General features: G+C 44.9%; 8 protein-coding genes across 8 annotated transcripts; 3 read left to right on the forward strand and 5 right to left on the reverse strand.

The window, feature by feature from the left end:
- Positions 1–211: 211 nt before the first annotated feature.
- Positions 212–3,937, reverse strand: SERLADRAFT_463789 (uncharacterized protein; the record flags this gene model as incomplete). The annotated part of the gene is made up of 23 exons (XM_007316707.1): positions 212–282; positions 339–498; positions 555–621; positions 688–940; positions 1,014–1,159; positions 1,220–1,356; positions 1,407–1,504; positions 1,557–1,632; positions 1,682–1,986; positions 2,038–2,117; positions 2,173–2,394; positions 2,454–2,488; positions 2,544–2,555; positions 2,612–2,633; positions 2,688–2,991; positions 3,043–3,051; positions 3,113–3,160; positions 3,217–3,340; positions 3,399–3,580; positions 3,638–3,644; positions 3,699–3,716; positions 3,781–3,832; positions 3,886–3,937. The coding sequence occupies 14 exons, from the start codon at positions 3,802–3,804 to the stop codon at positions 1,964–1,966; spliced, it is 1,110 nt and encodes a 369-aa protein (XP_007316769.1).
- Positions 3,938–8,424: 4,487 nt separating this feature from the next.
- SERLADRAFT_385430 (uncharacterized protein) lies at positions 8,425–8,940 on the reverse strand (the record flags this gene model as incomplete). Its single annotated transcript, XM_007316708.1, has 1 exon — positions 8,425–8,940. A coding segment is annotated over one exon (151 nt), but the record flags the coding sequence as incomplete, so codon positions are not given.
- Positions 8,941–10,351: 1,411 nt separating this feature from the next.
- Positions 10,352–12,232, forward strand: SERLADRAFT_414563 (uncharacterized protein; the record flags this gene model as incomplete). Its single annotated transcript, XM_007316709.1, has 4 exons — positions 10,352–10,734; positions 10,779–11,051; positions 11,112–11,374; positions 11,447–12,232. The coding sequence occupies 4 exons, from the start codon at positions 10,352–10,354 to the stop codon at positions 12,103–12,105; spliced, it is 1,578 nt and encodes a 525-aa protein (XP_007316771.1).
- A 91-nt stretch (positions 12,233–12,323) lies between these two features.
- Positions 12,324–13,691, reverse strand: SERLADRAFT_436411 (uncharacterized protein; the record flags this gene model as incomplete). The annotated part of the gene is made up of 1 exon (XM_007316710.1): positions 12,324–13,691. The coding sequence occupies one exon, from the start codon at positions 13,689–13,691 to the stop codon at positions 12,324–12,326; it is 1,368 nt and encodes a 455-aa protein (XP_007316772.1).
- A 41-nt stretch (positions 13,692–13,732) lies between these two features.
- SERLADRAFT_414564 (uncharacterized protein) lies at positions 13,733–15,542 on the forward strand (the record flags this gene model as incomplete). Its single annotated transcript, XM_007316711.1, has 2 exons — positions 13,733–14,983; positions 15,041–15,542. The coding sequence occupies 2 exons, from the start codon at positions 13,733–13,735 to the stop codon at positions 15,470–15,472; spliced, it is 1,683 nt and encodes a 560-aa protein (XP_007316773.1).
- A 10-nt stretch (positions 15,543–15,552) lies between these two features.
- SERLADRAFT_463796 (uncharacterized protein) lies at positions 15,553–17,419 on the reverse strand (the record flags this gene model as incomplete). Its single annotated transcript, XM_007316712.1, has 8 exons — positions 15,553–15,676; positions 15,736–15,895; positions 15,974–16,097; positions 16,155–16,459; positions 16,515–16,644; positions 16,707–16,851; positions 16,923–17,121; positions 17,185–17,419. 8 exons carry the CDS (start codon positions 17,381–17,383, stop codon positions 15,628–15,630), a joined length of 1,311 nt encoding a protein of 436 aa, XP_007316774.1.
- Positions 17,420–17,472: 53 nt separating this feature from the next.
- Positions 17,473–19,191, reverse strand: SERLADRAFT_463798 (uncharacterized protein; the record flags this gene model as incomplete). The annotated part of the gene is made up of 9 exons (XM_007316713.1): positions 17,473–17,929; positions 17,992–18,011; positions 18,063–18,314; positions 18,367–18,525; positions 18,581–18,654; positions 18,702–18,744; positions 18,797–18,891; positions 18,945–19,016; positions 19,078–19,191. 9 exons carry the CDS (start codon positions 19,096–19,098, stop codon positions 17,613–17,615), a joined length of 1,053 nt encoding a protein of 350 aa, XP_007316775.1.
- A 25-nt stretch (positions 19,192–19,216) lies between these two features.
- SERLADRAFT_463805 (uncharacterized protein) lies at positions 19,217–21,545 on the forward strand (the record flags this gene model as incomplete). Its single annotated transcript, XM_007316714.1, has 10 exons — positions 19,217–19,508; positions 19,583–20,078; positions 20,136–20,142; positions 20,193–20,252; positions 20,314–20,497; positions 20,551–20,574; positions 20,639–20,692; positions 20,747–20,771; positions 20,833–21,158; positions 21,215–21,545. 9 exons carry the CDS (start codon positions 20,012–20,014, stop codon positions 21,434–21,436), a joined length of 969 nt encoding a protein of 322 aa, XP_007316776.1.
- Positions 21,546–24,500: the final 2,955 nt, after the last annotated feature.

The following is a 24,500-nucleotide window of genomic DNA, read 5'->3' on the forward strand; positions in this document are numbered from 1 at the left end:
TTACTCGAATGACACTTCACATTTCAAATATATATGGCAGACAACATCAGAATGGAGTAAGCACACCCCTTTCTGAAGTCTTCAATTCATTCTCATTCTCTTGTAGCATTAGACTACCCTCCCTTCTTTGCGTACTTTGAGAAAATCCTGTCAATTCCTGCCCTCCTTGTCGATCCCGCTATCATAGACCTTCAGAACTCCAATTATAGTGCATGGTCCGCTGTCGTATACCAGAGAACCACTGTGATTTTGACAGAACTCGTACTTGGAATAGCCCTCCTCAGGTAGAGATTCATCCTCTTCAACGCTGTACCTCCTTCGACCCAATTTTACATCACAGGTTTGTCCGGGGAACAGAAAATATCTCTGTACAACGTATCATATCAGCCTCCCTGTTTTTCCATCCCGGGTTTCTTATCGTCGATCATATACATTTCCAGTACAATGGCTTCATGTTCGGCATTTTACTATGGTCGATATATCAAATTCGTCAAGTAAGTCATAATAACGGCTCATTACCAATATAAGGCTCTACCTAACTGGCCTCAGGGAAACAAACTAGCTGGTGGCTTTTTCTTCGCCGTCCTCCTGAACTTCAAACACATATATATGTATCTTGCAGTATGCCATTTACAACCTTTTGTCCTCTTACTTTGCTGATATCATCTTGCGCTAAAATCCCAACAGCCTGCTTATTTCATCTATCTCCTGAGATCCCACTGTATGTCTCCAACGGGTGAATTACTGCCAGCTCGGTTCATCTCACTAGCGAACACTGTCATCGTTGTGTGCGTTGTGTCTCTCGGCCCTTTCATTCTCATGGGCCAGCTTCCACAGCTTCTCTCTCGATTATTTCCTTTCACGAGGGGTTTGAATCATGCATACTGGGCTCCAAACGTCTGGGCACTGTTCACAGCAGCTGATCGTGTCCTATTGAGATGTATGTATAAAGTCCAGTCCCAAACCCTCCCATTTTACCTTTTTCTCTTTATCTAATGTCCATTTTTATCCAGACGTGAAGGGCTCAGGTATCAATGTTGTCATCAATGAGTCGGGTATCTCCTCAACCTCTAGGGGCCTCGTCGGAGATACAGTATTTGCTATACTTCCAGATATAAAGCCAGCGCACACTTTCTTGATAACGATATTATTCCAATCGGTTCGTGTGCCTTGAGTTTCTAAGATGGCATATTTTATTGATCTCACTTAATCGAGTCAGATATTCCTTGCCAAATTGTGGAAGACACCCACGTACAAATCGTTCCTGGCTTCCCTCACTTTGTGCGGTTATACGTCCTTTATGTTTGGATGGCATGTACACGAGAAGGCCGTACTGCTCATTCTTGTTCCTTTAAGGTATATAGCTGATCAATACTTAGAGGAAGATGTTCTTAATACTTCAGCAGTCTGCTAGCGACGTCAAGTCATGCTTACTGTAGAACCTTCGTCATCGCAAGTGTCGCCGGTGTCTATTCTTTGTTTCCCCTTCTTTTCACACCAGCAGGTAAGCCTAGAAACTCCTGACATCGAGTTCAAACGCTGACCAAAAGAGAAAGAGGCATTTGTCAAGCTGAGCTATGCACTCCTTTGGGGCTTCTTTACTCTTCTACCATTGAACAATCACACATACGAGTGAGTAGCTCTTAGCCTGCAGCCCGGCCTCGCTTACGTGAAGTTGCAGATTCCCAGCCTCCTTGCCCTGGGTCATTCTTGACATGTTCGAGAAAACCTACCTCGGTGGTTTCTTGCTCCTTCATGCCGTCTTAACTTTGCTTCCATTGCTCTCACGAAGCTTCGAGTCGCTAACTTTCCTACCACTTATGCTGACCAGCATATACTGTGCTATAGGACTGGTGTGGGCGTTTCTGCGCTTGAGCGCTATATATCTAACGCAAGAGTAGAAGAGGGTTACCACCCTGATGAGATTCTGATACCCTAGATACATGGAATACAGCTTGAGAGACTACTTCTTTGATATGTGCACAACTGAGAGAGGGTTAAGCAATTGAACGAGGAAGGATGTGCACAGCGACTGACCATCTTCGTCCTCGAGCACATGTTCCAGCCCTACTTTTTGACCGCGAGCATGCTTCGCGCTAGCACCCCAAACAACGGCGCTGGAGGATATCATCTCAACAATAGATAGAAGCACAGCGATGACATTGAACTTACTATTTCATTTGTTTGGCGATTTCCTTGTGAATCGAGTTACAGAAATCCTCTATCGTGCACCGACCTCTTCTCAGTACGACTGGGGCAGAGTAATCTGGTGATAATCCACGTGGCTTCGTATAAACGCGAACAAGATCCAGTGATTGCCACATGCTTTCGATTAATTCGTCAACATTAAGCCATTCTCGCGAGGAAATGGGAACACTGTAAGGAATTTTGTATCTAGATAATAACCATTAATGAGTAAACATAATCACCTTCAGCACAGCAAAGTGGCTTACAGAAGATCTAATTCTTCTATTGATATTGCATCGATCTAAAAATCAGCAGCGATGTACCAAATCGAATTGTTTTGAAGTTAACCCACATACTTTATTCAAGACCTGTAGTGCGAGCAGAAACTTTAGCATGTAAACCTAGAGATTATCAGAGGTCATACATATAACGCAGGGATATAGACCCTAACACGTGCAGATTAGAAACTGGACTACTGGACAAAAGGTTGTTCTGTTTACCGATTTCCTTCTATGACGTCCACCAAATCATCCGCGGTAGCATTGGCTTCCCGTATCGCGACATCTGCATTGCTAATCTTATACTCGCTCAAAATAGCCTTGATCTCGTCTTGATCGATGTTGGTCAGAGGGACGGTGTTTGTTATGGCAATTCCACCCTTATCCTTCTTGCGCACGAGAATAGCTGGAGGCTTTTTGTTGAGCCTGATCCCAAACCCTTCTAGTTCTCTTTCAATGATCGTTTTATCCCCTAGTGGCTTCAACACGTCAAGAACGATGAATATGAGGTTGCATGTGCGAGCAACTGGATCCAAAGAGTGAACTCAGTATTGAGATTATAATGTGAGGTTCGTACCAGCAATGACTGTCGAGAAAGTTTGGTCAACAAAAAGCTCAGATGAGATATAAAAACGGATGAGACTTACCTTGGCGACCTCTACCTCGCCCATCGTTGGCACCCTCAATGATACCAGCTATAATGACCCACATTACAAAAAAACACGTTGTTTTCAAGAATCAAAATACTCACGCAGGTCAAGAATTTGTATTGGTGCACCATGCACTTTGACTGTCCCAGGAACCGTTGTGAGGGTTGTGAAATCGATTTCAGATACCTCAGAATGCGTGCCGGTGAGCTTTGACATCAGTGTAGACTAGGGGTGTTAAGCCGCCAGGTCAAAATCATACCAATTGGCAGATATGGGTATTTACCTTCCCTACGGATGGAAAACCGACGAAACCGACAGATGCTACCCCTGTTCGTGCGACATCGAAACCAAGGCCGCCTCCTCCGCCTCCTCCACTGGTAGGAGGAGAAATGAGGTCTCTTCTTAGCTTGGCGAGCTTGGCTTTGAGCTGTCCCAAGTGATAACTCGTGGCCTTATTTTTTTGAGCTAGGATACCGATCCTGATTCACTTTCGTCTCTTCGACTTAATCTTCGTAGACGTACTTTTAGCCTACAAACACAGGATTTCAGCAACTGTCGAGAATGAAAATTGCCGTTGCTTTACCATCTCATCTTCGATTTCCTTTCAAAAATACCTTCAATATAAGTGCTGCTATATGCAAGGCAGGATGCATGTAACGGCGGACCTTTATCTTTTGGACAGTGGTCATCTTGTTGGATTGCCAGAAGGTCGGTAATCTATAATGCAAGTGATGAGTCCGAGTTAACTAATTAGCCAATAATATGCCCACAAATGTTGATATCAGGATTTCGCAGTTTCGCTTTGGTCAATGCCAATTCCTCAGTTCTGAGTCAAAATGTCTTCCTTTGCCTTTAGAAACACGCGATAAGCACGTGGCCATTACGCACGGACTCTTCCGAGTTTTTGTCTTCCAGCACTCATTGAGTGCTACTATATATGACGAGGTCCAGCCCGTGGCTCTGCCACTGGTGCAATGTTTTTGCTATATGATAAATAACCATTGTCCTCTGGGCAGACCTGGCCCCGGCTGTGTCCAGATCACACAGCAGGCCATTACAGTTAACGTTTTGTGCGGTCTTTACAGCGATCGCAGAGCAACAACGTACAATGGATGCAAGAGTGAGTAGCACCAAGGTAGCCACGTGACAATAGACGGAATGAGCCGAAAGTGCGAGAAAGGTAAACGTAAATGAGTAATGACTAAAAGGTCCTTGGAAAACGCAGCGGACATTTGTGCTTTGGAAACCTGGAACCTACGGGTCCAGGAATAATAATAATAATAATACTGTTAAGTGATCAAAATGTTAAGTCAGTGAACTTATGCTGTCTGTAATGTATGTTAAGTCTTTGAATCCTATGATGCATGTTTGACTTGCAGTTCTGTCATTGAATGTCCTTATAAGCCTGCCCTAAACTTGCACAGTATACTGAATCAAGCAGATGGTTCATTGAATCTTTGCAAACATCAACATATATTGTAATGTAAAAAGTCTATGGTACTACATTGATAAATTGATGAGAAATAAAAAAAGAGACTCCAGAAATGGTAAAGGATGAAAATATGATCTGAGAATAAAACACTTTAGTAAAAAGGGTGAGAATTGGGGAAAAATCTACTTGCCAGTCACAGATAAAGCCAGTCAGAATTTCGGGATACACCACATTGACGGTACATCTGTCATTTGAACCATGTGGAAATAGCACTTTCATTTTCTCTCCTGAAGTGCAGCGAGACAATGCAACATAACATTGCCCATGTGAAAACACTGGAACATGTAAATCCAGCCCAACCTGTGTCACTGATTGACCTTGAGACTTGTTGATGGTCATGGCAAAGGCAGCACGGACAGGGAATTGACGATGTGATAGCTTGATGGGCAATTCTTCTGATGAAGGTTCCAATGTGAGGCGTGGAATAAAAGCTATCTTTTCTGCATGTTTTCCTCCCAAGACACGGCATTTCAATACTCTTCTCTTCATCTCTATCAAAATCATGCGTGTTCCATTACAGAGTCCATTTAGGGGATCAATATTGCGGAGGAGCATAAGTGGACATCTAGCTTTAAGTTTGAGGTGCGCTTCAGGAAGGCCAGATACTTGCAAGGAGTTCAAGAATTCCACAGGATAATGTTCATGCCCCTCTCCAACCACTTTATCAATTGACAGAGCTACTAACTCTTCTCCAGGGAATTTTGTGAGGATTGCTGAATTAAGGCCGCTAACGGCATCATTTTTTGCGGAGAGGATGGTGCGGTGGAGGAAATAATGGTCATCTTTGTCTCCATTTGCAATTCCAGGATAGGTAGTGTTGACTAATGAGTCTATGGTGTTTTCTGGCATAAGCATGTTGGCGGGAAGCTCAATAGTTCCATCTCCTGCGATTCCACGACCACCACCAACATTGTCACGACTTGAACCAGAAGCGCTAGTCTGAGCACTAGTTTCCTTTTTTTTCATTTTCTTTGATATCCGATCACATGACAGATAAGATATGTTAAGCTGCTGCTTTAGCGCGGATAACATAATACGTAGTTATATCAGATCACGTGACTAAAGTCTAGAACCATTACAAAGAACATCAGTCAGCGCCTCATGGCTGCTGCATGTTAGATCAGTCAGCGCCTCATGGCTGACTTTCAGAAACATATATATAGTAGACCACCATGTACATACTTTCCTCAGTTGTTGATTAATTCTCAATCGCTATTTGTAACGCTACTTGTTTGATTTGAGCCTTCGTCCCTCCGTTAACTCGGTATAGGGGATAAGGGTTTTACAAACATCCAGCTAGCAAAGGCTTCACTTTCTGGAGTACGGTCTAGGCACATGTTCTGTGTGAGATAGCAGACACGGATATTTGTCCACAGTCATGACCTTCTAAGAGAGGCAGAAATAATGTGTTGCCTTGACCCTCTTGGAACAACAGGTGTTGTTTGGCGGAAGTCCCCTCCAAAGACCATTGTAATGCCTCCAAATAGAAGTTGATTATCCAAAATGTCCCGCAATATACAATCTAATGCTTCAATCCCATGACAGTGTTGCATTGGTGCTTCATCCCAGACTATAACTCTGGTATGTCTCAATACCTCATGGAGGTCAGAGTTTTTTGGAATCCTGCATGTCGATATTTCATGTACAGGAATAGGGATTCCAAAGTGTAAATGAGCTGTGTGGCCACCCTCCAAGAGCAGGGATGCAATCCCAGAGGATGCTACACATAGAGCAACATCATGATTATCCCTTGCTCGAACGGCGGCTGCAATTGTATTGCAGAGATATGTTTTGCCCCCACCTCCAGCACTGTGAATAAAGAAAGTTGTTCCCTGATTATGGTGGATTGACTGCATAATGGTATCAAAAGCATTCCGCTGCTTTTGATTAATCCTCTCTACATTATCTTCAACCTCCAAAGTAAGATCAAATCTGTCATACTTTTGCTGCTCGTGGAGAAGATTGTTTGCAATAATAGGCTCCCATTGTTGCTGAGGAAAAGGCATTGGTGGGAAGTTTGAAAGACACTTGTTGGCTTGAGTAAGTATGGATTCCAGCAAGAATAGTCCATAATCATAAATCTGGTCTTCTGAAGGTTGGGCAATCCCTCTTTGTAGAAGGCGATGGTGTAAATCATCACAAATCTTGTGTTTGTGCCGGTTCCAAAGGTTTGCAGGCTTATTTGGGAGACATTGCAGTAAGATAACTGCAAAGAGAGCACGGAGTTCAGGGCCTGTCTCCATATCTCCTGCTTCTGCCAAACACTGATCCCATTCACCATCGTCTTCTAACAGGCCACGTGCAGCACATGCAGCTTTGTAAGTTGGATGTAAAACCCCATCAAATGTGCGCAAATCTTCCCAACTCTCTGCTCCAGGGACCACTGTGAGCAGTGTACGGAGGTAGAAGCGCTCCCCTTGGCTTGGATGGACAAACATCATTCTCCCTATAGCAAATTGTGGTTTTCTTGGAGTCCATTTTTTGACACCTTTGTTCTAGACAAAGTATTGAGGATAATCCTGATAAGTTATGTGACGGCCTTCAGGGTGATCTTTATTGGCAGTGAACCATTCTGTGACTTGAGTCTTTGATGTACGGTCGTTATTGATTATATTCTCTGTATTATCATGGGCATTGAAGAATACAGTTTGCTGATCCTCTAAGTGAATGGGAAGGTGCAATACTGTTGGTTTTTCTTCATGCATAGGGACCTTGAAGGCAGCACACACCAAATTTTGGATGGATCCCGGAGGAACTTGTGAGTCTCTCGATATCCCAGTGTAATGCTCCACAATTACGGCACTCTACTTCCATGTTGCGTAAAGTATGACGGTGTAGAGGCTCTACATATGGTTGTCGGGCCTCCTGGCGTATCACCTGTGCTTGGCGGCGGTTGGCAATTGTAACAACCAAGAGTTAGTTACTCCGGCACACACAGGAACACACTATAGAGAAGATGAAGAGGGAGTGGTTACCCCTTAAGATGCAGTGAGTTAGTTGGTATACAACAGGAGGACTCGCTGAGTCCTTCCCCATGTATTGCTCCTGTATATATACTGAATACATGTTTGTTTGTACATATGTACTGTACAGTTGCCAGAGGCAGTGGCTGCTGATGTCATGGGGCCTAGCCCGTGTGACCAGCTCCACTGCATGAGATACTTGTAGCTAAAATAAGAATAAAGGCAGCGCTGCGTGAGAAAGGTGGAGTTTGAACTAAAAGGGGAAGTGCCACATGGCACAGTGTGAAAACTACAGTACAAGGTTAAAGCGGAGAATGAAATTTAAAGGAAAGGTCCGAAAATGAAAAGCAAGGTAAATGGTCACATGACTGGTCATGTGACTTGGAAAATAAAAGTAGAAGTACAAAGGTGAAGCATAAGTAGGTGCTGGTATGTCAAACTGTAACAGCAATATTTCGTTCGTTTGCAAGTCGTTGAGGCCTTGGCATCCTTGGTGCATTTCTGGCAGCTACCGGTTCATTTAAGTCCTCGCCTCGGTCTACAGTATCTCTGGCAGCCCTGTGAGCCTGATCTGCTAGCTCTTCTTCCCTCCTTTCAAGCTCTTCTTGAGCAGCTCTCTGCACCCTACGGACTTGCCTCCTGTTGCTGAATTGCCTGATCCTTGACCTGCTCCTGCCCTCTTAGTTTATTACACCGTTGATTAACCCGTTCTGCATGTCATGTCGGTTTTGAAACCCATCTATGTCAGGCAACAAATACGAAGCTATATAACAAAGCACAACGCCTGGTCAAGTCCTTGTTGGAAGGCGATGAATCAGGGTATGAGGATGAAGAGTATCGGTATAAGCGCAAATCCAAACTAATATTGAACTAGAGAATAGTACATCGAGTATGTACTTCTTTATATAGTGAACGGCGATGGTCAGACCGAGAAAGGGAAGAACTAAGAAAGTGGTCTGACCAGCTAGCTAACCAATAAGAAAAAAAGGAGAAGGTGGTCCGATCTATCGTATTTACTAATCGTATGAGAAAACGTATTGGTAAGGGATGTGCAATTGGCTGTATCAGTAAGCCCATGAGAAGGCGCTGACTCACAACCTTCTTCACTTATCAATATTCCTCCGAAGTATTCCCAGACATAGCACTGGATCATTGCTATGTCATTTGGATATCTTCTCGAGGGTCTACAACAAGTCTCCTTCGTTGTAGGTACAATAGGACGTGAGTGTGAATAGAGAATAAGAAGAAAAAGGATAAAAGTAATAAAACACCTGCTGTAATCTCTAGTCCAAGGGCAAGAGGAGTGACAGGGATCGAGTCTGCTAACCACGACATGACGGGAATGCAATAAGAAAAATTGATTCCTCACAATCTAATAGCCTTTTATTGTAGTCAACACCATTGGTAGCAAGCAACTGGTTACCCTGCCGCATTTGAAAAGGGGGCTGCAATTGAGGGTGTGCAGGTCCAGCTAATAGCTGAGGCATGTTATTATCATCCACAGGTCTTCCAAAATTTGGTTGCGCAATATTTCTATTTCTCAAATCTCTTTGATCCAAGAGGTGCTCTCGTTGTACACTTGGTGATGTCATCTGTTGATGACGTTGTATGCGATCTCTATCGCGATGTTCACCACGTTCTCGTTCAGGAGTCTGTGGAATATGTCTACAAATCACATCAATATATCAGTTAATGGTTAATGACACATTAACAATGCTACACATACTGCATATTTGAATTGCTCATATTCATATTTATGTATTTGCTATGTGCACTGATTTGTTGATAATTTGGGCTTCTGTAATCAATGTGTCAGTTTTAATTGAATCAACACCATAAACTGTTATAAACTCACATTGTGTAAGCTGTGTTTTTATGTGTGGGGAAGGGTCTTTGATTTTATTTTTATGCACACCACAGTGTGGTCAATAATGGCTGTTAATTTTTGTAATGCAAAATGTGCAAATTCTCGACAACAATTTGTTTTGTGTGTAGGGCCAGACCACTTCCCCACATAGTAGGAAAAGAGGTTTGTTTGATTGAGTTGTGTCACGTCGTGCCACAGGCGTGAGTTTTGGTGTCACTATATCGCGTTTTGTAGTAAAAATGATTAAGCGCGAGAATTTTTAATGTGGCTACAATTTTCACTACAATTGTTGAATGTTCTTATAACCGTGAGACTTTTCAATGTGGCTGCAATTTTCACTGCACTCGTTACTACTGCACTACCTTCCCTCTACTGCTAACCGAAAACCACGCGAGCGAAGCTAACACTGCGGGCATTGGCTTATTTAAGCCCAGCTTATATCATAAATTATGGGAGTTTTGGGTTCTGATTGGCTAGAAAAAGCTAAAATTGAATGTTTTCAGGATATAAGCTGGGCTTAAATAAGCCAATGCCCGCAGTGTAAGCGAAAAAACGTGCTCCCACGTGCTCCGCACGCGACTTTTGGGACCACTGTCCCCTTCGTTATAGATAATAATATTATAATGATTTGGTCGGCTATTGGAGACTAGAGTGCTGTATTAGACATCCAGAACGGAAATCGACAGAACACCCTACTCGTAAGTCGTTATACCAGTTTCTAGCATTTGTCATGAGAAACACCATACAAATCTAAAACAGGATGAAGCCCTGTTCCGTGTATCACGCGTATGACCACTAGGCATTATTCATCATGCAGCTCGTGTTGGCCTGCATATATATCCCAGTCATAGATAAGACCAGAAAACTATATATCTTCCTTGAAAGCCAGACAGCCGTCGTTTCAAGATTCAACCATGCTCTTTCAAGTTCTCTCTGATACCTTGTCATATCAGTTAGATGCAATGCTAATCATCGCCGGCACCGTTGTCGCCCTAGTTCCAGCCTTCCTCCTTGCCTTGTATGCACACAATCTCTCAACCGAACGTGTACGTAGTCCAGCTCGTACCACGACCCTGCCAGGCCCTCCTGGCTACCCAATAATCGGCAATCTGTTCCAGCTAGGCAAATGTTGGTCAGAGACGTTTCGTCTTTGGGGCTTCAAATACGGCGAGGTTTTCGCCGTCCGCCTGGGCGAGCGCGATGTGGTGATTATTAACACACCGCGTGCAGCGATGGAACTCCTTGAAAAGCAGGGCGGAGCATACATATCGCGCCCCTATTTCACACATTTCACAATGTGCTCTCAAATAAAGGTTCTGCACCGTACTCCATCGGCACCAGTCCTTGGGATGGCTCGCTTAAAGCTCGCAGAAAGGCAGCTGCCACTGCCATGAACAAGCCAGGTGTACAATCTTATACACCCATTATCGAATACGAGACACTCGCTGCCCTCAAGGATTTACTAGAGCATGGCAAGGAGTATATCGATCCTAACCGATATTTTCAAAGACTTGGTCTCAACATCTCACTCTTCGTCAACTACGGTACTCGGATGGGTGATATAGACAGCGAATTGTTTCAAGAAATAGTTGATGTATCAGCCAGGATCGGAGAGTACGCAATCAGTATTGCAGATTGATTGATTTTTTTTATCTTACTTGCCAATGAATATAGAATTCGCTCGGTGACGTCTTCTCTAGTGGATTACCTACCGATCTTGCGTATCATTCCAAATTCTTCCAGGAACTTAGAAGCAAAAGAGTTGGCAGCACGTCGCACTGTCTTCCTAGAGAAAATGCTAGATGATTTACTGGATCGTATCAAGGACAATACGGATGTGCCTTGTATAATGGGTCACATCCTTCGTGACCCCGAAGCTAAATTGGACCGAACAGAACAGATGTCTATTTGTAATACTATGGTGTCTGCATCTCTAGGTAAGGACCCCCCTTTTCTATCTCTATCTATAATTAGGCTGTCTTGACATTGATTTTACTCATATATCGCAGACACATTCTCAACGACAATGTTGTGGATGACATCCGTCCTAGCTCAACGCCCAGAAATGCAAGAAAAAGCTTATCGGGATATTGTTTCTTCTCACGCAGGAGGACCACTCGACCCGTTTTCTGAAAAATCTGACTTTGTCCTCGCTATCGTAAAAGAAACCTCTCGATACTACAGTATAGTCCGGCTCGCTCTTCCAAAAGCCACTATCGCAGATTCAGAGTGGCAAGGTCACAGAATACAAGCTGGGACGACAGTATTTCTGAACGTTTGGGCTTGCAATATGAATGAAGAACTTTTTGGTGATCCATGGAGTTTTCGACCAGAACGGTACATAGAGAAACAAGAATCTGATGCAGCCCGCGCAACCTACGCGTTCGGTGCAGGGAGACGAAAGTGTCCTGGAATGCATCTCGGCATACGGGAGATGTATGTGACATGCATGTATATCGTCTACTACTTCCGCCTAGAGAAAGCCCGGGAAAACATTGAGGGCTCCGCCAGCCTCCATCCCGTTGAAGCGATTGATAATTACAATGCACTGACTATGATGCCGAAGCAGTTCAAAGTCAAGTTTGTGCCCAGAGAGGAAAATTTAGAGCGTCTAAAGCACGTCCTATCCAACGAGAAATTTCCGGGAGGGAAGGATGTTGAAGTTTGATACGGATGTTTGTCCTGCGTTACGGATAGATCAGTATGATAACTGTAATTTTAAATGTCTTATGATCAATCGTGTTATACTGACTCCTTTACATATCACAGCTGATGTCCAATGTACGCATAAAGTTTTGGACATTGTGTGTGTTCTGGACTTATTTGCGCATTAGCTTCGCAATTGTATACAAAGCCGCACGAGTTTCTATAACTGTTCAAGTTACTTCAATGCCATCCTACATCAGATAGTCTCGATGCTGCGCCCACGCTAAGTGTCTTTTCATTTCTTGGTGCGCCGTATGCATGTGCAATATCCCATTCCGAGTCATTCGACTTGGTGGACTTGTTCGATTTAGGCCGGTTCTGTCCCCCAACTGGCGCGCTTTTCGTCCGTCCATGGTAAGATGTGTTCATATTTGCAGATGTATTCTGCAACGTTTGATGGGCTGTCGATTCAGAATCCTGCGTCGTGATGGTGTCGCGATGCGAAAACGTCGATGATGAGAGCAGTCTGCTGAGCCGCGATTTCATAGCGCAAGCAGCAGACACGCTGAGCATGCTTGGTCGCTTATTATTCGGAATGGAGCGATGAGGGTACCCTTCAGATTGTTGCACTGGGAATGCGTATGTAGCGATGTCGTGGTGGTGTCTGACGTCTTGCCGGCCAGCGAAGTAATTCTCATGTAGCGGGATCTCTACCATATCGTTTGCTTCGATGGCTCGCAGATCAACCGATTTTTCCTCTCTCACAGGACCTTTTATGCCCCACGATTCATTCGAAAGACGGAATAGCGACATTGTCCTCCTCTTTGCTTCCTGGCCGATATGTTGAGTTCGGCCTCGGCAATTGCATGCAGAAGACGCGACCACAAATCTGTATACAACTGCGAAAAGGATGAGGCCCATGATACAGCCAATAATGATGGCAACGAGTAGCTCCTTGTGCTGTGCTGCAAAACTGCCATGTCGGGATGAGGTAGGCTGGGGAAGACTTGAAGAGGTCGTGACCGGAAGGGTAGGCTTTGTTGCTGGAGGCGCCACTGGCGAGGGAATTTGCTGGTACGGTGCGAGCGTCGTAGAAGGAAAGTCCTGCTGTGTTGAAGTTGCTTCTCCAAATATTGCTGCCAGGACTTCTGTTACAGGATGTAACTTTGCGTCAGCCGGATTTGGTGTCGTGGTTGCATATGATGGCCAGTAATAACCTGTGTGTGTGGTGGCACTGGCTTTTGAGGCTAAAGACAAAGATGATGGGTCTGAAGTAGGAATCGCGATGGTGATGGTGACAGTTGCGGCAAGTACAAGGAGGGTGTGTTTGAGCTTGAATACTGATATGATTCCGTTCATGGTGTCGTGAAAGTGGGGCCGTGCGGGCGTAAAATGAAGGACGGTGAAGGCGTGTGATGTGGAAGACTCAACCGAAGATACACACCATTCTTGCACCGTTATAAGAGCTGTAGAGGGCTGACAGCGGAGGCTAACACCAGTACTGGAGACGCGACCGCGCTCGTGACGGAAATCAATGCACGTGACATGATCATGTGATGTACACGTGCATGTACGTTCAAATGCTCGAGGCAGTGGCGTTTTGTCCATCCGTTCTCATTTACACGCATTTTCTTGTATTTTTTTCTGACATGAGCTCGATACCCAAGACACCGTCGCGCTATCGTTCCCGCTCAGATGCAAAAACACCGCTGACTCCATCGTTGCTCTCGGCGCTGAACGCCTTTTCGATATCCCCCACCAAAGGTCACAAACAGTCCACCCGAGCTGCTGATCTATCCAATCCTTTCATCTCCCGTTCACGACCAGTATCGCCAGCCAAGCGAACCACTTCAGCTGGAGTCCCTGCATACGACTCTTTCCAGAGACAGGCCAGTGGTGGTGTCATCAGAAAGGGCGGCGTAGAAAGCAGGCTTGATGTCGTCTCTCGAGACTACGTTCCACCCCAATCACAGCCAAAGACCGAGCTCAAACGCTCTCGTTCGACGCCTGCAACCCGTGATAGAGCTCACTCCAACGGCGATCGCTTCATTACCAACCGTGAAGAGACAGAGGTTGCAGCTACCCTCGAACTAATGAGTCTCAATCCCAAGTCTGCTTCACCAGGGCACACAGCGCGTCTCGCCGCAGCTGCTGGCGTACCGCTAAATCGTCGTGTCTTAGCATATCATGAAGCCCCTCCTGCGTCTTCATCTGACTCATCACTCGCCCAGCAGCGTGAGATCGCCCGTCCATTATATGCCCGTCCAGGTGCTTTGCCTTCATCTACCGGCACGACCACCAATAAATCGCGCCGGATCCCCACACAACCTGAGCGTGTTCTTGATGCTCCAGGTATGGTTGACGATTTCTATCTCAATCTTGTGTCCTGGTCGTGCCAGAATGCTGTTGCTGTCGCACTGGCCGAGAGTACTTACATATGGCGCGCCGACGTCGGCGCTGTCTCTCATCTTTGCGAGGCTCCCGAGGGCTCATACGTCTCATCGGTTGATTTCTCAAATGACGGCGCGTACCTTGGTATAGGCCTTGGTACCGGCGAGGTCGAGTTGTGGGACGTGGAAGCTGGGCAGAAACTCAGGACAATGGCTGGACATCAGGGTCAGATAGCTGTACTCTCCTGGCACGCCCACATTCTTAGTTCAGGTTGCGGAGATGGTAGTATATGGCATCATGATGTGCGTGTTCCGAGACACAAGGTCATGGAGTTACTTGGACACACCGGTGAAATTTGCGGTTTGAAATGGCGAGAAGACGGTGAGCTGCTTGCAAGTGGGGGAAATGATAACGTCGTCAACATTTGGGATGGGCGTGTGGGCGATGTTGGGGAAGGTACGCAAGGAACAGCAAAGTGGACTAAGCGTAATCATACAGCTGCTGTCAAGGTAAGCTCCAGTGTGTCCCTGTTCGGCGTAGTCGACTAAAATGTATGACGCTCGTAGGCCATCGCATGGTGTCCGTGGCAACCTTCTCTTCTTGCTAGTGGGGGCGGCACGAACGATGCCACTGTTCACATATGGAACAGCAGCACTGGTGCCCGTCTACACTCCTTGAAGACACCTTCTCAGGTGACATCTATTCAATGGTCTCCTCATAAGAAAGAGTTCATGACAACACACGGGTACCCCACAAACGCCATCATGGTACATGCTTACCCCTCTCTCGAGCGCATCGCTGAGATCAGAGATGCACACGACTCCAGAGTGCTATACTCAGCTGTTTCGCCAGCTGGGGATGTGGTCTGTACTGGGGCTGGGGACGAGAATCTCAAATTTTGGAGAATATGGGAAGCTGCCTCTACGAAGAAGAAAAGAGTTGATGGAAAGGAGAGATCGTCATCGACTACACGCTCTGGTATTTTATCGATACGGTAGTTGTTTCGCACTTGACCGGTTTTGACCGTTCTATCTCACATGCTCATGAAAATTCATGTCGTTAATGATAATCGCTCTATCTTCTCGTAGAATAGCTGCGCTGATGATGATCGATGATCTGCCAACTTAAACATCATAAGCAATACAGTGTGCAGTTACATAGGTACAATGGGCGCGCTGCCTTTCTCTAATGCTGTACGAAGGCTGCAAAGGTAGCTTATTCAGTTTACAGATTCAGTCTTTGCCAATGGCTGGTCACGTACCTGTAATCATCTCCATTCTGTGTAATATATCGTACCCATGGTAGCGCCTGATAACCACTCTTTTCTACAATTTTGAGGTATCGCACCTGAATGCCAGAAACTGTAAAGTACGGGATCTCGAATTTTACACTGATGGGTGCTCGCTTTTCAACGTCTTGTTCTTTTGAAAGTCGGTGATGCAATACAGGAAAGAATCAGGAAAGAAAAGATCATGAGAGGTAGTGGATTGTACACGTACCATTTTTGACACTGGGCAAACCAAAGTGAGCGCGCATTAGATACTCACGGCCTCCACCCAATTGCTTAATCTTCCAAACGAAAGCAGATTTATCGGGAGCATACTGAACGCTACCCGTTGAAGCCTATGATCGTCCAACCAATTATGCTCACCGATCACTCTTGTAATATTATAGACTCACCCTGAACTTTGGACTATCAGCGTCGTCTGGCACAGGAACATATATCTCCACATTATTGGCAGTACTTCTCCGCTTGAACTGGGCTTTACACTTGACCATATACTCCACCCTGCTCCCTTTGTGGCTTTCGACAGCAGCCTCAACCCATATTAGTGGCTTCACCGTGGTAGAAAGTCTATACGACATCAGCTCGAACTCGCCATCAGGTGGAATGAATGATATGGTACGATCGTTTTCGAATCGAGATAGTCGCACGCATTGGTGGAATTTTACATCTTCCATCTCAATTGCTTTTCCACGGGATGCTAGAAATGCGATCTCAGTGAATATAGACACGTTGAACGAGATAGGATGATTTACTTCGCCCTGTGCTTTCAAACATCACTTTGTCGTTGAGTCCTAGACGCAACTCGGGCATTCCTGACAGATAGCATTTCATCTTGACAGCGCCAAGGATCTCCGAGCGGACGACATTTCCGTTTGCATTGACCTAACATATGTATGAATCTTTTAAGCTACGCTAGTAAGTGAACAGGTAAATGAGGTGCATACCAACAAGTTTACACTCTCGATGACATCCAAGAAAACCTCATTCTTTCGGTATCGGATCCCCTCAGTCCGCCAAGACACAGCGTTCGTTACAGCCATAGGAGGACGGACTTGTATTTCTAGTTTATGTGATTCCTGAGTAATGTATCTGTACAGGTTCGACGAGGCAGATGATATGTTCTGGTCAGTTCTCTGGAAACGATGTCTAATCAGACTCACTCCTGTAATATCTTACTTTCAGTCGTTTGTGGATATCCAAAGTCCATCATCTCGTCCATGAGTTCATATATGATCACAAAGTTGTCTCTTATCGACTCTTCCTCCAACTCCTTGAAGTATTCCACAAGAACTTGAGTCAGCCGGTGCAAGAATATGATAATTTCAGCTGCATTTGTATTCCGTTTCGACAGCGCTAGCACTATAAAAACAATCGTCATAGGAAACCTTCGACATATTATAGGAACTGGCCATCAGTGCTCACAATAAAGGTTCGAATGACGGATATGCATGTAATTGATGCCCTGGCTGGAGAAACATGGTGTAACCTGCTGACCCTCTTCCTCTATTTCCAGGATGAGTGGTAAGAATCTTTCGATACAAGTTGGTGAGACATCGTCCTTGTACGAGCGTTGGATAAGTGGCTTTCCCTTTAGGTCTAGGATGGCAATCAGGCTGGCCATGGTGGTCGCAGTAGATGGGCAAGTCTGCAGTTGCCTGTTTGGGCAACTAGGCTGCTTACGCCAACGGCAACGTTCACTTTTCCCTCGAATTCAAACGCACAAAAAACCATAGACATCCATAGTTGGGCCATTACAACTACCAGTAAAATAGAAACCGGAAAAAAAAGCAAGAAACCATACAGTAAGCTCTATATAGCAGGCCCAAACAGCCCTCGTATATATTATAATTTCACTCCTTCAAGAACCAGCGTAATAACCTCTTCCTCCTCTCACCCCTTTGCGGGCGCTTGCGCAACAAAGGAGTGCCTTCTTGAGCCTGGAAATTTTCATCCTGCTCGTCTACTATTCTTTCATGGTCTCTAAAGTTGTTCTCCACAACGGTGGCATACACAGTGTCGTCAGTCTCCGGATTGTAATCCTCACTGTCACCCATCAGGTCATGTCCGAAATCATCGACACCCAACCTGCGTTGCCGGAATTTCCAGGCGATACACATAATGAGCAGACCCAACTGCATGATTGCAGATACAGCGAACATGGCCCAACCTAGATCCAAGAAGAACCTCTATCAGCATCTAGCTTGGATTACCACAACGACACAAACGCACTAGTCCAGTTGGTGCCAGGTCTAACATATAAAATCAATCACAGCAACTCAATAGGTATAAAATACGCTTACCTCCTGGCAATTGAGACTGCCATCATGATACCACCTGGGCTCTGCATGACCATCATAGGTATGCTTAGCGCACCTACAAGTTTCAGTTGGAATGTCCTGAGCAACTGTGGCATGTACTGTATGGCCGCTAGTATAGCAGAGCTCACACCCAAAAAGGTTGCCCAAAGCGTGATCTGGCGACTATGCACCAGGCCAGTTGGGTCAGCCTTGTTGGTAGCCAGTAGCAAAATGGTGACAAAAGAGAGCAGAACACTGCAACATGATGTCAAATTATACACGGCAGAAAATGACGTGGATAACATACAGATGAACAAAGACTACCCAAGAAAGGATGATAGAAAGCCGCCAGTCGTTACTGAGGATCCTGGTTTTGACGTGATGCGGAGGGCGGGCATCGTGAGCATCGATGTTCAACTCCACATATTTAAGGTGAGGTGGGTAGTAAATCATGTATAGCACGAGGCTGTCATTAATATGATTAGGATGCCTGAAATGACACATGGGAGAAATATACTTGCATGACAGTGAATAAGAGCCACTGCAGAATAACTTGAGAGACACCGGCGGTAATTTCAACACATTGTCCAGCGGACTATGTTTATGATGAGATTTAGCCATTGGGCTTAACGAGCTGCTTACGAGTTCTTTGCAGCACCGAATGACTGGCCATTGAAGTGCAATCCTTTGAAGCGCCTCAGCTTCCTCGACGATGCCTGACAACCACGTCGACTTACATGTTCAGCATGCCCGCTGCGGAAGACGTGCTGCCGAGCAGTAGATACCATGGACTGAATCCTTCTGATGATTTCTTATTGTAAATTCGCAGGTGCTATATCAACCTTTAGTCGAGAACGACACGAGAAGGTGTGTTTATTTGTCTACCTGGGGTATGTATGAAATGACGAGCCCGTAAATGAGAAAGGCGCTGAGTGCACTTGATATCCAGTCTCGATCCTATATAATACGTGAAGAATTAGACGTATGATTTGAGGTAAGCAATTGCAAAAGGACCTACAGGATGGCACAAGTCCGCCATTGGAATAGAAGGCAAATGAGAGTTGAAAGAAAGAGGACTGGGTTGCGATGGCGTGTATATGCAGTCAAGACACGCGTGGGAACACGCTATCAGACAGGGGACAACGTTCTAGTCATTTCCGCAAACGCTGTAGCCCAATGCTATAGCCATACCATATCCCTCCATGCCACGCCCCTTAAGATAGCGTCCAATAAATGTAATGATGCCTTTGCGGACCCGGAAATAATCGTGGGCGCAGAAACTATCCAGAATGCACGGCATTGGGTCCTCTTATCGCTTTACCATCACATCGAACATCGTTAGCGTCAAATGAATGTCTCACCATGAAATAGTGCCGCGGTATCATCCTATCTAAGGGTACTCTGCTTGTATCGTTGGTATGGATAATAGCGAGCAGGCGAAACTTCAAAGTTTGTTTTGCACTGACTACTCAAATTTTCACATATTAACGTCCTTTACATCCCATCCACGCTTCTTACCACAGCTTTTTCTCTCGTTCTTGGAACCTCTCAAATAGTCGTTCCAAGAGATCAAATCAAGGCTATCCGACATTCAGCCATACAATCCCACCGTATCGTTGTTTTTGTCTAACAGCGCCTTTGACCCTGGATAACACTCCTTTCTGTGGACAACCTGTTTCGCTCTGGCTTAACTATCAAACCTTCTCAGATCACCGATCGACTCTGATGAGTTTTTGCAACCGTTACCTTTCGTGCGATTTTGTTATTCGTAGAGCACACTGGTTTTGTCGTTCAACCTGTTTGCCAATCACACCGCTCTGGACCACAAGTTTTGGTAACCTTAACATCAAGCAACTCTGCGCATATAAGAATACATGATCAGCAGCAGTAGCCTCATTGTCGCTTTGACCCCCACAGAAGCACCCATTTATTAGTGTCCCTTCAAACTAGCAATGCCGAGCTATAATTCTGTCCTCCGTATAAACTTGGTCTGTGCATGGTTCGGGGCTATGCTTTACGGTACGACTATTTTTCCTATTACTGTGGAACCACACCAATTATAAGGATTCATCACAGGTGTTAAGTAAGTTTCGGTTTCTCGCCGTGACATGGTCCACTGAAAGTATTCTCCAGTGCCGTTCTGTTCGGTCGTTGTGTCTATATTCTCTCGAAAAAACATCGATCCACTAACAGGCGAGCTCTCTATCTCCCATTTCAGCTCCTGTTTGCTCATTTTATCAGTCGATCGATGTAGGATATTACTGTACTCTTCCAGCCTTTCGTTTGCCTTCGCCACTTCGCAGGCGATTGTAACGCTCGTGGAACTCGCCAAAGGTATTGAGGCTGTCGTACATAGCGAAGCCCAGTCGGAGTACGATCTGGGAATGCTGGGCGGGAATAAACTCAACACAGTTGGCATCACCATGTATTGTCTTGATGTGTGTGATTTCTCATTCTTACTTGCCATTCGCGATGAATTTGTTCACATTAGGTTTTTGTTCAAGATCTATTATTGGTAACAGAGTTGTTGACTTATCCGTCGTAAGGTATACTGACGAACCATTGGTATTGTTTGTTAGATATGGAGGCTCTTTATCGTGTGGAATTACAGCAAGAAGATCTGTGTTTTCCCTGTGCGTGCATTGTCGTTGTACCATGTCATGCATAATCACATATTATCAATATAGGCCCTCTTATTTTTCGGAGAATTGGGTAAATTTAAATTTGTCCCCTTTTCAAGGTGATTTTGCACTTCTCACCTTCCGACCACCAGTCTCTGCCATGATCGCTATAGCCCACTTCAGTCAACCGATGATAGACCTTAAATCTCACAATGTAGAACTTTATGCGATAGCTGCCTGGGCCGTTAATACAGCATATCATGTTTGTATTACTGCTGGAATCTCTTATCGCCTGTGGCTAAGTGGCCAACGGTTAAAGGTGATAGGAGGACGACAGGTCAGCTCATACAGGAGCACTGTTGCCATGATGGTGGAATCAGGATGTTTATCTGTACTCTGTGGAATTAGTCTGCTTGTCTGTTTTGCAGTGGGTGATATTACAGGGTTGGCTGGTGTGGACATAGCCGGGCAATTAGCTGTAAGGGAAATTTACCTCTCGGTATTTTCTGATATAACTGATGATGGGATGTACAGACGACGGTTCCGTTGTTAATTATTGTCCGTGTTGGATTTGGAAACGACAACGGCACCCTAGGAGATTCCAATCCGAGTACTGGCATTCGGAGTAGTGGTCATACTTCGCGTCTTTCGACACTCCCATGGGCCCTAACGCAGATCGGAAGAGCGAATGTACAAGGAGTTGCGAAAGAACCATCTAGTCCGGATATCTCTAAGATCGAGCTAGGCTTAGCTTAGATTTATAGTCAGACTAGGTAACCTTCTGTAGCGTGAGAGACGTTATATTAGCTGGAGCTGCCGAAGTGTGGTATAGTGATCAATAAAGCAAGCACAGGGGTATTCCCGTACATTGAGTTAGAAGGTGATAGTAAAGACATAATCATAGCACTGAATTGCTTATCATTCACCTGTACATCCATGTTGGCTAGCCCTTCTTAAACTTTCAGCATCTGCAAGACAGATGTGTTTTGAAGTCATCTTGTTCACATTAGGGGTGCAAAGTTTGGTTCAGTTCAGTTCAGAGGCATTGTCTTCTGAACCTAGAACTGGACCAAGCAAACCTGATTTGGGTGGATTGTGGGAACCCATATTTACAGAAACACTCAAGGTCCTTGAAGACAAGATGTGTATCATAAGGTCTAAACTACAGAGTCCATGAGGAATATGAGAACGTGCAGAGGAAACATATGGTGGACTAGAAGTCCGGTGCAGGAGTATTGGAGAGGATGTCCGGAGTACCTGTGGAGGTGGGGTACAGGGTTATGCCGAACGGCAGAACACAAGGAGCGTAATCCCAAGAGTATTGAAGATTTGTGGGTTCAGACTTGAGAATTTGTCCTCTTTGGAATTCTGGAGCTATGCCTTCTGGCAAGGATATGACAATAGTCTACACAAACCATACAAGATGTAATGAAAATGGTCTCATAAAACTATACTGTCAAATTTGGTGTGTGAACACCATTGCAACTACATAGTACTAGTTTGTCAATACCATATGGTATAGTTTTGACATACCAACCCATGTGACAATACCAACAATGGACTACCTTGGGGCACTGGAGTACAACATTGTACAACACTCAATGGAGGAAAGGAAAGAATACAACTCATCAAGAGATGGAGCTAAAGCATCAGAAACCCCCCAAGTCTGAACTCCCAAATCTTCAGTACTCTCAGAATTACACTGTTGATGATGAGAACTGTTGTTAGAAAACCACACACAAAAACAAACCAACAAACAATCCTCCCAGATTCCACAGAACTTGTGTATGGGCTTTGCCTCCTAGAACAGTGGAGTGGTCTGGTTGTTCATGGGGTGGTACATATAATGATCTTTCAAAGTAAAACCCAGAGATGTATGGGTGTGGGTTTTGAGGAGGAGGGATAGTTGGAATATAGAAGATAGGGGCTTTGTGATGAGTATGGGCAATCACTACCTTGCTAATTGTAGCACAAGGTAGGTTTGAGAATGACGAGGTGATGAGGTTCCCAGTGATAGCAGGCTCCTGACACACAGACTGTAGTGCTCAGAAGGACTCCAATCAAAAGGGGTAACAATCACTGTGGAGATTGACTTATATAAGCCCAGCTTATATGCTGAAAATATCCAATTTTAGCTTGTTCAGCCAATCAGAACACAAATATCCAATATCTTCAGCATATAAGCTGGGCTCATATAAGTTGATCCCCACAGTGAATGACTTCAGAAGTGGCGAGTGATGATGACAGCAGTTAACAGTAGTAGCAGTGGGAAGTGTTGTGACCACACTGGATCACAAGTAGCAGTGAGGAGTGAACTTGGGATTAGATAAGGAGTCTGGATTGGATTTCTTGTTTTTACAAGGTGGGATACAGGGGTTTATATAGTAAGAGAAAGGTAGGCTATGCATAGTATAGCTGTGCAAAAAGAATGAAAAAGAACATGAAGGAAGGAATGTATGCTGATGAATCCTGCATAGGTAGTACAGGATAAGATTGTCAAAATAAGGAAAAGAAAGAGATAGAACAATAAATGGTGTGTAAGTAATGTCACAGGTTTGTACAGCCATAAAGTAAAGTCAAATAGCAAAAAGAGAGCAGGAAAATCATGATGTCATGGGAAGATACAGTAAAAAAAGAGCAAGGCAAAATAATATCAGTACAAAACAGTTCCCTTGTTGCCAGTCAGGCATTCTAAAAAAATATGTGTCCATAAAAATGATTCAAAAATCAAGAACAATCGCACTGCAAATGAATGTTCTGCTGAAAAAAAAGGAACTCATCTGCAGACTCACTCCATTATAGTCTTCAGCACTTTCTTCTGAATCCCTTGGTTGATCCCTGCAGGTTGAACAACACATAGGTGTTTGGACATCAGGACTATACTCAGTTCTCTCCCAGACACCTTTAGCATCTTACAACGCTCCTCATGCTCTGCAATTTGGCATAGCCCTGTACCTCACCTCCGTATGGTACTCTGGATATCTGCTCCGTGTAACAACCAAGAGTTAGTTACTCCGGTGCACACAGGAACACACTATAGAGAAGATGAAGAGGGAGTAGTTACCCCTTAAGATACAGTGAGTTAGTTGGTATACAACAGGAGGACTCGCTGAGGAGTCTCCTGGATCTATTGGGGTTTATATACTACTACAGGGTTGTTTGTACATGTGTACTATACAGTTTGATAGATACAGTGGCTGATGATGTCATAGGGTCTAGCCCGTATGGCCAGCTCCACTGCGTGAGAGAGTTAAGTCTAAAAGTAAAAGAAAGGCAACGCGGCGCGAGAAAGGGAAATGCCGCGTGGCACTTAAAGTATAAAGTTAAAGCGGAGAATAAAAAGGACAGGAGATGTCCGGAAATTGTGTTATCGTAACACTACCCCCCTTCTAAGGCTCGACTTCCAGGCGAGACCAAATTCCGGAGGTAGTGGTAAAATTTTCGGGCATAGGTTGAAAGAGGGAATTAAAAAGGTTTGAATCCATGCCTCTAAGCTTCCTGGGAGCTGAGGGATTCCTAGAATAAAATTCGCAAACAGCGTCGTGGGAGTTTTCCAGATGGGATTCTGGTTCCCACGTTCTGTCTTCGTCTCCATAGCCCTTCCATAGGACCAGGAACTCTAATTTTCCACGCTTCAAGCGTGCATCTACCACTCGTTCGACTTCAAACTCTTCTTCACCTTCCTGGGTGACTACTACCGGACCGGGCCGGTCTACGCACTGTCCCGGCAGCGGTCCTTTGTAGGGTTTCACACGGCTAATGTTAACCGTGGGTACCACCCTCATTCGTTTTGGGAGTTCCAGCTCCACCGCATTAGGTT

Source organism: Serpula lacrymans (genome assembly GCF_000218685.1).
Source record: "Serpula lacrymans var. lacrymans S7.9 unplaced genomic scaffold SERLAscaffold_5, whole genome shotgun sequence".
Classification (NCBI taxonomy): domain Eukaryota; kingdom Fungi; phylum Basidiomycota; class Agaricomycetes; order Boletales; family Serpulaceae; genus Serpula; species Serpula lacrymans.